This window comes from Microcaecilia unicolor, chromosome 3, assembly GCF_901765095.1.
Source record: "Microcaecilia unicolor chromosome 3, aMicUni1.1, whole genome shotgun sequence".
Taxonomy (NCBI): domain Eukaryota; kingdom Metazoa; phylum Chordata; class Amphibia; order Gymnophiona; family Siphonopidae; genus Microcaecilia; species Microcaecilia unicolor.
Window position 1 is genome coordinate 433305901 of NC_044033.1, and position 13246 is coordinate 433319146.

Sequence of the window (13246 nt, forward strand, 5' to 3'; positions counted from 1 at the left end):
ACACTGGGTCTCCCCCTGCCACTGTTCTGTCAGTTTCCCTGTCCCTCTGCTCAGTTCTACTGCCTTTAATTGGATTTAAAACAAACAAACAAAAAAAAAGGCTTTGAATCCAGGCGCTTAGGTCCCTTCTTTTGTTAACACTTGTGGAACAAGAAAGCTGCCTGCAGTAGAACAGCAAAAAGATAAAATAATTAAGCATCTGATTGCTCCGGCATAGCAGAGCTCGAGAGAGGGGGGACCCTTGACCCGGTTGAACCCGTTCTCTCACCGTTGGCTGAGGCAGGGGTGTCATGGGCTTTGGGGGTGGAGGCATTCCCTCCCTTTGATTTTATCCTTCTGCTTCATCAAGCTCACCTGATGAAGTACTCTCACCAGCAGTCAGAGGTTTTGCTGCAGAACACCCTTGGGGTTCCCTCTCAGCTTTTGCCTCATGCCTCCTGAAAAGAGGAGGCGTATGGGAGCTGCTTCTGAGGTGGGGTTGTTTGCCCCCTCCCCCTTCTCCTCCTTTGTCTGAGCCGCCTATGTCCAACATTTGAGGACAGTCTCCCCTGGAGGGAGAGCTCCTGGCTTTGAAGCCAGATGACCCTACAGTGGTATGAATTTTCCATAAGGAGGAGTTGCCCTCCTTGATTGCTCATAGCGCTTCAAGCCCTTAATATCTTGGTAGACAAGTCGAGTCCGCAGCGCCTGCTGCAGCTAACTCTACAACAGCTACCATTAGGCGGCCTGTTTGATCTTTCCATTGCATGAGGCCATAGAGGAGCATATCTTGGCACATTGGTCCACTCCGGATGCTGGGCTGCAGGTGGCAAAAGCTATGTCTCGCCTGTATCCAATGCTACAGGATTACTTGGAGAAGCTGAAGCTCCTGAAAGTGGACGCTTTGGCGGTGGCCACCAAGACGACCTCCGTGCTTGTGGTGGGGAGGTATTGTGATGTGCAGGATGAAACAGGACATTCCATATCATCAAGCTGATCAATCCATAGACTGGTGGGTTGTGTCCATCTACCAGCAGGTGGAGATAGAGAGCAAACTTTTGCCTCCCTATATGTGGTCATGTGCTGCCGGAAACTCCTCAGTATGTTCTCTATCTCAGCAGGTGGTGGTCACACACAGCAGCAGCTCTGGCTAGGCCTCCAAGCCTAATTCTTAGGTTTTGTTGAGTGCCTGGGGTTGAGGGCTCTTTTGAGCAAGTGCAAACCTGGTGGTGCCAGGTCCCTCCTTTTCTCCCCCCTCCCGCTGGCTCCGTTAAAAAAAAAAAAAAACAACAATTTTTGAACGTCCTTAAAGGCGTTTATTTTGACGTTTATTTAACGTTTATTGCAGCTACTCACTGGGACACCAGGTCGTTACAGCTCGGAGCGGCAAACAGGTAATTTTTACCTTTTTATAGCGGGCAGGGGGTTCCCGATTCTTCTCCTCGTGGCATATGGCGTCGGAGGGCGAGGGCGCAAAGAGTCGCTCCCCGGATCGCTTGAGCGCTTCTAGAGGGGATGCGGGGGTCTTAAAGCCTGATTCGCCCTTGTTGGGTGACAGTTTCGTGACCGATGAATGTCCCGGTCCTTCCTCCGGCGTGGCGGTTTTTCCCGCCATAAACGCCCATCCCCCGCTCCTCGCCTCCGCCATCTTGGCCGGCCACGCGGCTCGGACGGCTTCTTCTTGGGCCGCCCTTGAGGTTGGAGACATTAATGCCATGAACGCCCTTAATTGGGCGACGGCACAAAAGCGGCTAAAGTTAAGCGCCGTTCTTCCCGCGCGGCTCCTTCGCGGAGTGTCGCGCCGGACGCCATTTTGGATGCGCAGCATGTCTCTCCCCCGCTCTTGCGAGCGCCGGTTGAGGGTGCATCTAGGGCTGTAGCCCAGGCTGCGGAAGTGCACAGTCTGGGGGGTTTCTCCCCCGAGTTTGTTTTGCTGCTGCATCAGGCCTTCCTTATGCAAAACGCTGCCCCTGCTCCCTCGTCTGGTAAAGAGGTTGAGGTTCCCAGAGGTAAACGCCCTCGGGTTGATTCCCAGGCCTTGGAGGACTTTGTCTCCTCCGATGTAGATGAGGGCAGCGTATCTGAGTTCTCCCAATGGTCCTTTGCGGATTCCTTGGAGGAGACGGATCCCCGCTCGGATGGAGCGGATGACCCCTCTGCAGCGCGGTTTTTTAGCTCAGAGGATTTGCCCAACCTGTTGATACAGGCCATGGACACTTTGAAGATTTCCTCTCCGGAGGACGTCTCTCCCTCAGCCCCTGTTGGCTCTGCCATTATGCTGGGGACGAAGCACCCGCCTAGAACCTTCCACGTGCATGATGCCATGCACACCTTAATTTCGGCTCAATGGGATGTCCCTGAAGCGAGCCTTAAAGTGGCTAGGGCTATGTCCCGCCTCTATCCTTTGACTGAAAGTGAACGTGAGGCCTATCTGTGGCCTACCGTGGTTTCTTTAATCACTGCGGTGACTAAGAAAACGGCGTTGCCGGTGGAAGGTGGCATGGCCCTAAAGGACGCCCAAGACAGAAGATTGGAGGCGCCTTAAGGTCGTCCTTTGAGGCAGCTGCTTTAAGTTTGCAGGCCTCAGTTTGCGGCTCCTATGTGGCCGGGGCGTGCCTGACTATGGTGCAGCGGGCTTCCCCCTCGGATTCATTCCTTGAGGGCTGATTGGCCGGCCCTGGAATCGGGCTTAGCCTATTTGGCAGACTTGCTGTATGATGTCTTGAGGGCCTCAGCTAAAGGCATGGCTCAGACAATCTCTGCGCGGCGGTGGCTTTGGCTGAAACATTGGTCTGCTGACCACGCCTCTAAATCCCGCCTGGCTAGATTGCCTTTTAAGGGCAAGCTGCTCTTTGTGGTCGAGCTGGACAAAATCGTGACCGATCTCGGCACGTCTAAGGGCAAGAAGTTACCAGAGGTCAGGGCTCGGGCTAGTACTCGTCCCGGTACCTCCAGAGGACAGTTTCAGGAAGCCCGTCGGTACCGCCCGGGCAGGTCGGGTTCCTCTGCCCCCTCTTCCTTTAAGAGGAATTTCTCCTCCAAGCAGCATTCCTTTCGCAGAGACCGCCGTCCTGGAGGTGCTCCCTCCGGTCCTCCCCCAGGGTCTCGTACCCAATGACGGGGCCTTGGTCCACGCCCCAGTGCAGATTGGAGGACGGCTGTCCTCGTTTCTGGGCGAGTGGACCACAATAACTTCAGACGCTTGGGTGCTGGAAGTCATCAGAGACGGCTACAAGCTAGAGTTCTGCCGACCCTTAAAGACGGTTTGTACTCTCTCCCTGCAAGTCTCCGGTCAAAGCTGTGGCAGTGCAGCAGACTTTGGACAATCTGATCCGCCTGGGTGCGGTCGTTCCGGTGCCAGAAAGTCAGCTTGGCAAGGGGCGTTACTCCATTTACTTTGTGGTACCAAAGAAAGGAGGTTCTGTCCGGCCTATCCTCGACCTCAAAGGGGTCAATCGGGCCTTGAAAGTGCGGCACTTTCGCATGGAGACTCTCCGCTCTGTTTATGCGGCAGTGAAGGCAGGGGAGTACCTGGCATCCTGGACATCAAGGAAGCGTACTTGCATATTCCCATCTGGCCTCCTTACAACAGCTTTCTGCGTTTTGCAGTCCTGGGCCGACACTTCCATTCAGAGCCCTCCCGTTCGGTTGGCTACTGCTCCGCGGACCTTTTCCAAAGTAATGGTGGTCATCGCGGCCTTCCTGCGAAAGGAAGGAGTACAAGTCCATCCTTATCTGGACGACTGGTTGATCCGAGCCCCCTCTTATGCAGAGTGCGGCAAAGCTGTGGACCGGGTAGTTGCTCTTTTGAGCTCCCTGGGATGGATCATCAACTGGGAGAAAAGCCAGCTGCGCCCGACTCAGTCCCTGGAGTATCTGGGAGTTCGATTCGACACCCAAGTGGGCAGAGTGTTCCTGCCAGACAATCGGATTGTCAAGCTTCAGGCTCAGGTGGACCAGTTCTTAGTAGCCTCTCCTCTTCGGGCTTGGGACTATGTGCAGCTGTTGGGCTCTATGACGGCCACGATGGAAGTAGTGCCCTGGGCCAGGGCTCATATGAGACCACTACAACAATCTCTGCTGCAGCGCTGGACTCCGATGTCGGAGGATTATGCTGTGCGCCTTCCCTTGGACCCAGCAGTGCGCAAGGCACTGAGCTGGTGGATGCAGACAGACAAGTTGTCTGCGGGAATGCCTCTGGTGACCCCGGAGTGGATTGTCGTCACGACGGACGCCTCTTTGTCGGGCTGGGGAGCCCACTGCTTGGGAAGGACAGCGCAGGGGCTCTGGTCTCCTGCAGAGGCAAAAGTGGTCTCATCAACCTCCTGGAACTCAGAACCATTCGGTTGGCGCTTTTGGAGTTCATCCCGGTACTGGTGTTGAAGCCGGTACGGGTCCTGTCGGACAATGCCACGGCTGTGGCCTATGTCAACCGACAGGGAGGTACCAAGAGCGCCCCTCTAGCCAAGGAGGCTATGAATCTATGCCAGTGGGCAGAAGCGAACCTGGAGCAGCTGTCAGCGGCCCACATTGCCGGAGTCATGAATGTCAAGGCGGACTTTCTCAGTCGCCATACCTTGGAGCCCGGAGAGTGGCAGCTATCTGCTCAGGCGTTCTTGGACATCACGAAGCGCTGGGGCCAGCCGAGCCTAGATCTGATGGCGTCATCGGCCAATTGCCAAGTGCCGCGCTTTTTCAGCAGAGGACGGGACCCTCGATCCCTGGGAGTAGATGCTCTTCTCCAACAGTGGCCGACTCAAGAGCTTCTCTATGTGTTCCCGCCCTGGCCAATGTTGGGCAGGGTGCTAGACCGGGTGGCAAAGCATCCCGGCAGGGTAATCCTGGTGGTCCGGATTGGCCCAGACGTCCCTGGTATGCGGACTTGATCAGGCTCTCAGTCGACGATCCTCTGCGGCTGCCAGTGGAGCAGGGCCTGTTACATCAGGGTCCCATGGTGATGGAGGATCCCTCCCCCTTTGGTCTTACGGCCTGGCTATTGAGCGGCAGCGTCTGAGAAAGAAGGGCTTCTCAGACAAGGTCATCGCCACTATGCTGAGAGCGAGGAAGCGCTCTAACTTCTACTGCTTACGCCAGGGTTTGGCGTATATTTGCAGCGTGGTGTGAAGCAGGCTCACTTTCCTCCCTTCACTGCTCCAATTTCTTCAGTGTTGGCGTTCCTGCAAGAAGGTCTGGAGAAAGGCCTGTCGCTCAGTTCCCTTAAAGTCCAGGTAGCGGCTCTGGCTTGCTTCAGGGGCCGCCTGAAGGGTGCTTCCCTGGCTTCGCAGCCAGATGTGGTGCGCTTTCTCAGGGAGTTAATCACCTGCGCCCTCCTCTGCACTCAGTGGTGCCTGCGTGGAATCTCAACCTGGTGCTAAGAGCATTGCAGAAGCCGCCTTTTGAACCCTTGTCGAGGGCATCTCTGAAAGACCTGATGTTGAAAGCAGTCTTTTTGGTGGCTATCACTTCAGCCAGAAGAGTTTCCGAGCTCCAGGCGCTCTCATGTCGAGAGCCCTTTCTGCAGTTCACTGAGGCAGGAGTGATATTCGCACAGTGCCTTCCTTCCTGCCCAAGATTGTTTCTCGCTTCCATGTGAATCAGCAGCTCTGTCTCCCTTCCTTTCGTAGGGAGGACTACCCAGAGGAGTACTCTGCTCTTAAATATCTGGATGTGAGACGAGTCATCATCAGATACTTGGAAGTGACCAATGAGTTCCGGAAATCGGATCATCTGTTTGTCCTGTTTGCAGGTCCTCGTAAGGGTCTGCAGGCTGCTAAGCCTACAGTGGCAAGATGGGTCAAGGAAGCCATTGCAGCGGCTTATGTGGCCGCGGGGAAGGTGCCGCCTATCCAGCTGAAGGCTCACTCCACTAGAGCTCAGGCGGCCTCGATGGCAGAGGCCGGGTCCGTCTCCTTGGAAGAGATATGCAAGGCGGCAACTTGGGCTTCGGCTCATACATTCTCCAAGCATTACCGCTTGACTGTGGCTGCACGGGCGGAGGCCCGGTTTGGAGCTTCAGTGTTGAGGTCAGGGATTTCAATGTCCCACCCTGGGTGAGTACTGCTTCGGTACATCCCACCAGTCTATGGATTGATCAGCTTGATGATATGGAAGGTAAAATTATGTATCATACCTGATAATTTTCTTTCCATTAATCATAGCTGATCAATCCATAGCCCCTCCCAGATATCTGTACTGTTTTTATTCTGGTTGCATTTCAGGTTCAAGTTTAGTCTTCAGTTACTTCAGAAAGACTTCGTGTTCAAGTTTTTTCACTTGGATTCTTCAAGAGTTGAGACGAGTTTGTGTTACAGTGAGCTGCTGCATTCCTCTCCCCCTCCGTTTTACGGGGCTGGATTGAGATTTAAATTCTGCCGGCACTCCCTCCCGCTTCGTGCAGCTGTAGGGCAGCTTTGTACCCCTCCCGCTTCGGCGGTGTTAGGGTCAGTCAGCTTCTCCCGCGGTTGCAGGATAAGCCAGATCCCCCCCGCATCGGCGGGGTGGTGTCCCTCCCCCCGCTCCGCGGGGATGAGCTGGACGGATTCCCCTCCCCCACTTGTGTGGGGATGAGCTGGGTTATTCCCCTCCCCCGTTTCGGCGGTGGTGAGATGGGCAGAGTGTCCCTTCGTGGGTGTAATTCTCTAAGTGCTGAGTCCTGCGGATGGAGCTTTGATATCGACATACTGAGGAGTTTCCGGCAGCACATGACCACATATAGGGAGGCAAAAGTTTGCTCTCTATCTCCACCTGCTGGTAGATGGACACAACCCACCAGTCTATGGATTGATCAGCTATGATTATGGAAAGAAAATTATCAGGTATGATAATATTTTACCTTCTGAGTGAGTGCACTCATCTCTGTTTTAAGGAGCCTGGCAATATCATTCGGGGTGGAATTCTGCGGCAGTAACTGCTCCTTCGGGTTTTCAGAGGTCCCATTTCCAGCAGCAGCCATCCTTTCAAGTGACAAGCGGGGCATGGACCCCATGTCCCATCCTGTGCCCCCAACAAGGGCTGCCAATGATGAGGTGCTGGTCCGCTGCTCTGTGCTGCACATAGATGATCAGTTGACCCTGTTCTTCCGAGCAGTAGGCCAGAATTACGTCAAGGACCAGTGGGTTCTCGACATTATTAGAGACGGGTAAAAATTAGAATTCTCCTCTCCAGTAGGTGATGATTCCCCACCCCCCTTGGAATCCTTGTGCAGAGCACCCGCAGTTCTCTCCACTCTGTGTGCCTTGCGGGAGCTCGGCGCCGTGGTGTCTGTCCTGTTAGGGGAACTGGGACAGGATTGCTATTTGATCTATTTTGTGGTGCCAGAAGAAGAGAGGATCCTACTGGCCAGTTTTGGACCTCAAGCATGTGAACCGGTTTCTCAAGGTCCAGCATTTTTGCATGGAAAAATTATGTTCCATACTGGCAGTGGTGCAGCTAGTTCTTAACTGCCCTAGATCTCAAGGAGGCTTATTTGCATATTCCCATTTTGCCTTCACGCCAACAGTTTTGGCTTTTCACCTTAGCCAGAGCGCAACTGATGTGGCTGGAAAAGGGGATGGTCAGGTGGCCTTGGGGGGAGGGGGGGTGCTGGGTTGAGTTGGAGCCCAGTCCTGGTTTGGATGGGCTTTTTTGGTAGATGACATACTGGCCTTTTTTGGAGCTATGTGTCCTATATCGCTGCATAGGACAGATAGCTCCACCTGCTGGTAAATTGCTGGATTCATTTGTTGTGACTAAAGGAAAAAAAATTATCAGGTAAGACATAATTTCACCTTCCCAGTGCATTCTGGTAGTTTATCTTCTTGTGTCATCCATTTTAAAGCCATACTACAGGTACCTTGATACAATAGGAAAGAGGTGTTAAAAAGCCAAGACTGGTCAAAAGTCTGTCTCTAGATACTGGGTCAAATGGGACAACTCTACTGTTGTACTATAATAGTATACAATTTACAGGGGTACAGATCAGGGATTCAACACCTAGGGTTTATGGATGGACTTCAGGGGGGCACAAAATTATTTTATTTCTTTGATTTCCTTCCTGTTGAGTGGAGGAGTGGCCTAGTGGTTAGGGTGGTGGACTTTGGTCGAGTTCAATTCCCACTTCAGGCACTGGCAGCTCCTTGTGACTCTGGGCAAGTCACTTACCCTCATTGCCCCATGTAAGCCGCATTGAGCCTGCCATGAGTGGGAAAGCGTGGGGTACAAATGTAACAAAAAAAACCCCCATTGTCTTTATATGTCAGAAGGCTCTGTATTGCCATATAAAACTCAAGAATCTCAACTTATTCAAGCCAAAAAGCAGACTTGTTTACTGCACAGTATGGATATACTGTATTTCCATTTTTTCAGAAAGTGACTTAAATCTCTCTTTTGCATGCAGAAATTCTTTTTATATTTATATTCTTCCTATAACTAACTGTGTTAAGGAAATCAGTTTGCAATGCAATAAATTGTGTGTAAAATTTGTCTGTGTATGTGGAGGTGGGGAGGTAGATAGCTTTCATTAGATTCTCAGAGTTTGTCTGTCATCCAAATGGGTTGTTAATCAAGGGGGCCAGATTAAAGCAACTTCCTACACAGTTTGGGGGGGCTTTGTTGTGTATGTCATTGCTAGGCTTGGGAACTGTAGACATTTTGATTTCGTCTCTTCTTCTTTTGTCTAAAATGTTTCACGCTTATGGTTTTTATCATTTCAACATTTCCAGGAACTCAAATGCACTTAGATCAATTAAAGTCCCGTTCATGTTCCTGTGTAAGCTCCATGTGTAGGATTGTTTTATCAGCTGGTTTGTTTTGCTTCCTACTAGACATGAAAACAGCGGACTCTTGTAGTGTTAGTAAAATTTACTCAACCTGTTCCCAGATCTATAATGTTGATGAGAAAAAAAATTAAGGAGTTGGGACCTTCTAGAGACAGTCCCACTATTTGCTAATATTTTTTCTCTTCTGAGGATTTTTGTATTTTTTCACCTGATTCTTCCTTTAAAAAAGTTTGCAGCATCTTTTTGTCTGGTCCTTCTAAGGCAGTGGTCCCAAACTTTTTCGGTTCCCGGCACCCTTAGTTGCCAATATTTTTCACTGTACACCCTCTCCCCTGGCCACACGTTCCCAGTCTCAGGTCGCCCCCCAATACCAACCCCCCTCAACCACACATTTCCTTGCAGGTCTCTTCTCTCTCCCCCCCCCCCCCCCCCCCCCCCCCCAGTGAAGCAGCATTTGCCATCCGTTGAGTGTGGTTGTGACCCCATGATATCTTCTCAAATATTTGACACCACTCTTGTCTTTTTTTTTTTTTTTTTAAATATAAGGAGGTGTGTTTGCACTTTGAAGAGTTAGCCATACATATCTTGGGCCACTCTTTCTCCCTAGCCATGGAGAAACAGAAATATAGTCTACCCTCAAGTATGTCATAGGTATGCCTCAAGCACCCAAGGGGTTATTGGTATGCTAGGATTGGGAACAGAAAGAAATGGTTACCAGAGGACAATGGGTCTTGCACAGAGTGCTCCCCGTGCTTGGTTCGGATATAGTGGCTCTCTGCTCTGAAGCAAATATAAATACTTGGATTTGGATTGAAAGTGGCATTCTTTTTAACTAGTCTGAATGCATGTGTTCCTGTGGCTTTTTCTCAGATGATCTTCTTTTCCAGGAACATACAAGCCTCGCGTTCGCTGTTATGACATCTTATCAACTATCTCTGAAGTTTGAAAGATGTTTGGATTCAGAAGGTTAGTAAATAAAGTGTAAAAGCTATAATTGCCACCAGAAATAGAGAAATGCTACTTTTGCTATGATGTTGTCAGGGTTGTTTAAAATGATCCTTGTAGTGCTTCTTGTATTCAAGCAAGATATTATTAAGATTACCTAGAGCAGGACACAGTGGGCTGAAATGACTAAAGAGATGTTCACTTTTTGCTATCCATTTGCATTGGTTAAACTTAAACTCAGGGCAGTATGACCAAGGGTTAAAAACTGTATTTAGAAAACTTAATCACTGACCAAAAGTGTGTTAAGAGTCAGGGAGACAATTTCTCCCTGTTAGTTTTTATTTTGCTTTTTACTTCTTTTTTTTTTTTTTTCTTTGTGTATGTTTTCTTATTTTGCTTCTGTAGTTATATATATATAATATATATATATAATATATATATATATATAGTACTAGTAAAAAAGGCCCGTTTCTGGAGCAAATGAAACGGGCGCTAGCAAGGTTTTCCTCCCCAACACCCCCCCCCCCCCTCCCTACCTACCCACGTCGTTCGTTGTTCTGAAGCCACTGACGCCATTGCTCCGCACCTCGTGAACGCACCTTCATCACCTTGTTTCTGAAGCCACTGACGCCATTGCTCCGCCTTCGATGCGTGATGCCATTGCTCCGCCCTCGACATCATATTTGACGCGAGGGCGGGCCCAGAGACTTGGTGCTTTCGGTGGCTTCACCACCACGAACCCTTCATGAAGGAAGTGACGTCAGTGCTTGCTTCAGTGACGTCAGTGTCCTCAGAACGTTGAGGGTGAGTTTTAATTATATAGGATTTGACATTCAGCTTATCTGTAGCCACCTTATCCTCCCTCCAGTCTCTTTTACTTCCTTTTCAGCATTTCTCTGTTCTACTCATATTTTTTTTTCAGTCTTCCTTCTCCCTTCCAATTTCGTTCACAAACCTCCAGTATTACCATATCTTTTATCCAGGCCATAATGACACTTCCTTTTCGATTTGGGGGGGGGGGCCCAAACACATAATTCGACCCTCTGGCAACCAGGTGCCCTGGATGTGACCTTAGAGGCATCCTTACAAACTTCTTGTTCTGTACATTCCTCTTTCCACTGTTTGCTTTTTTGAGTGTAAGAATGTTCTATTACTTGCCTGGCCATATCAGCTGAGAAGATTCCCATGTACATTTAGAAGGTGTACATGACATATAGGTAGACCAATACCTCAACACATTCAGTGAAATGTCTTTAGCATCCAAGAAAGGCATGGTTTTATCTCCGCGGCTTTCACTGTGTCCAGCTAGATGATTGATGAATTGTAGGAGTATAACTCCATGTCTTGATTGACCCCCCCCCCCCCCAAACAAAAAAGCAAAACAAACTTTTTTCTTTCAACAGCAAGAAACTAAAATATATGATTTCCCCGAGAATCTTGTAACGCATTACGTTTTTATAGCTTAAAACAAAAACAAAGTTTAGAGGGGTTTAATGTGTTTGCAATGATAATTTTCATACTTCCCACTATTTCATTCCCCTCTATCGTGGGTTATAAAGCTAGTAGCACCTTCTTTTGCGTACAGATATTCTTGCACTCACATTTGCACTGTGGACCAACCGTACAGAAGTACAGTTTGCTTTTTCCTGTTTTATATGTCTTGTTTTAGCAACAGAAAATAAATATTTGTGCTATATGAGCTGATGTGGTAAAGCATAAACTGTTTTTGTGTTTCTTTCAGTTGTTAAATTTGATATTTTATCAGAAGATTATTCAAAGGTATGTTAAATTTATTTCAGGTTTTATGGGTAAAATACTTGAACAGCTCCAAAAGAAGGAATACTTGGAGATAATTTATGTTCTACATGATTTTCTTCCAGAGTTTCAGCTTTTATGGTGATTTCATTTCACCCTTGCAGCATGCTTTTGTAGTGATGTGCTTTGTTTTAAGGAACTGTTTATTGCATGGTGAGATTAAAGAGGAAGGAGGAGAACACGTGACCTTGTGGTTGGGACTTAACAACAGGAAACCAGGAGATCCAGTCCAACTCCAGCCACTTGGAGTGGCCTTGGTTGTGTTGCTTTTCTCTTCAAGTGCACAGCAAAAATGAGGCACTTGCATTAATCAAATGTTGGCTTTATTTGCCTAAGCTATAATGAGCCTGGCAAATGAAAACTGTACATGTATGCCTCTTTGACAAAAATAGCTCTCTAAGATGAAGTGGAACACCGCAGGTGCTTTCCATTCCGAAGTAAAACATTTTTATGTGCCTCTCTATAAATGAAAAAACAGCAATTTGCTACCCAGGAAAGATCCAACATGGCCATAGGCACTGCTTTAACTTCTGTTTGATTCTAAATAAAATAAATTAATAACATAAGAAGCTAAGTAAAATCATACTAAGTCAGACCAAGATCTATTGAGTCCATCATACTGTTCATGATGATAGCCTGCCTGGGTCACAAATACCCAGCAGATTCCAAAAGTAAATCTATTTCCTGTTGCTCATGTCTAGAAATGAGCAATGGTTCTCCCAAATCTGCCTGGCTACTAAATTTTTAATGGATTTTTTCCTCCAGAAACTTTCTCAAACCTATTTCAAACACCACTTTATTATCACCTAGACTACATCCTCTGGCAATAGATTCCACAGCTTAAGTATGCACTGCATGTAAAAAAAAAAAAATTACATTTCGTAAGAATTGCTATCAATCTGCCAGCCATTAGTTTTAATGTTTTTTCTTGAGTTATGTTTGAAAGGTGAAACAACCTTCCCTTCCTAACCATTCCACCCCACCCCACCCATGATTAGATAAACTTCTGTCATATTCTTCTGTCTTCTCTTCAAGCTGAGAGTCCACATCTGTTTAGCTTTTGTTGATAAGTGAGGTGTCAGTGGCGTTCATAGGCTGGCTGACACCTGGGGCGGATCGCCAATGCGCCCTCCCCCGGGTGCATTTTTACCTGCTGGGGGGGGGGGGGTGCCGCGCGCACTTTCGGTCCGAGTCGCTCGTTCCCTGCTGCTCCCTCTGCCCCGGAACAGGAAGTAAACCTTTTCCGCGCAGAGGGAGCAGCAGGAGGGAATGAGCGGACTCGGCCACAGGCGCACGGCAGCCCCCAGCGGTTGTGCACCCCCCCCCCTTGTACGCCACTGGTGTCTGTCGCCCTTCTTTGAATCTTTTCTAGTTCCACTATGTCATTTTTGAGAAGGGGCGACCAAAACTGTGTTGTGATTGTACCATGGACGTATACGAGGCATAATGTAATAATCGCAGTTTGTTCTTTGATTCTGTTAGCAGCTACAGTACACTGGGCTGAAAATTTCAACATGTTGTCCGCAATGACTCTAAGATCTTTTTCTGGATGATGACCCCCTAAGATCCTTGTGGATGGGATTATTTTTTCCTGAGTGCATCGAATCACTTTACCCTTGTCCACATTAAATTTCATCTTCTTTCAGATGGCAGTCTATTACTGTCACAAATTCTTCTGCAGATCTTTGCAGTCTTCCTTTTGTAACAACTTTGAATGATTTTGTGTCATCTGTAACTGTTATTACTTTAGT

General features: G+C 48.8%; 1 protein-coding gene across 1 annotated transcript in view; it reads left to right on the top strand.

Annotated features, from left to right (window-relative positions):
- NOL10 (nucleolar protein 10) overlaps positions 1 to 13246 on the top strand; it is a 189614-nt gene that overhangs the window by 17571 nt on the left and 158797 nt on the right. The window contains 3 exon segments of the mRNA XM_030198866.1: positions 9623 to 9654; positions 9656 to 9701; positions 11422 to 11459. Coding sequence (XP_030054726.1) covers positions 9623 to 9654; positions 9656 to 9701; positions 11422 to 11459 — 116 coding nt within the window.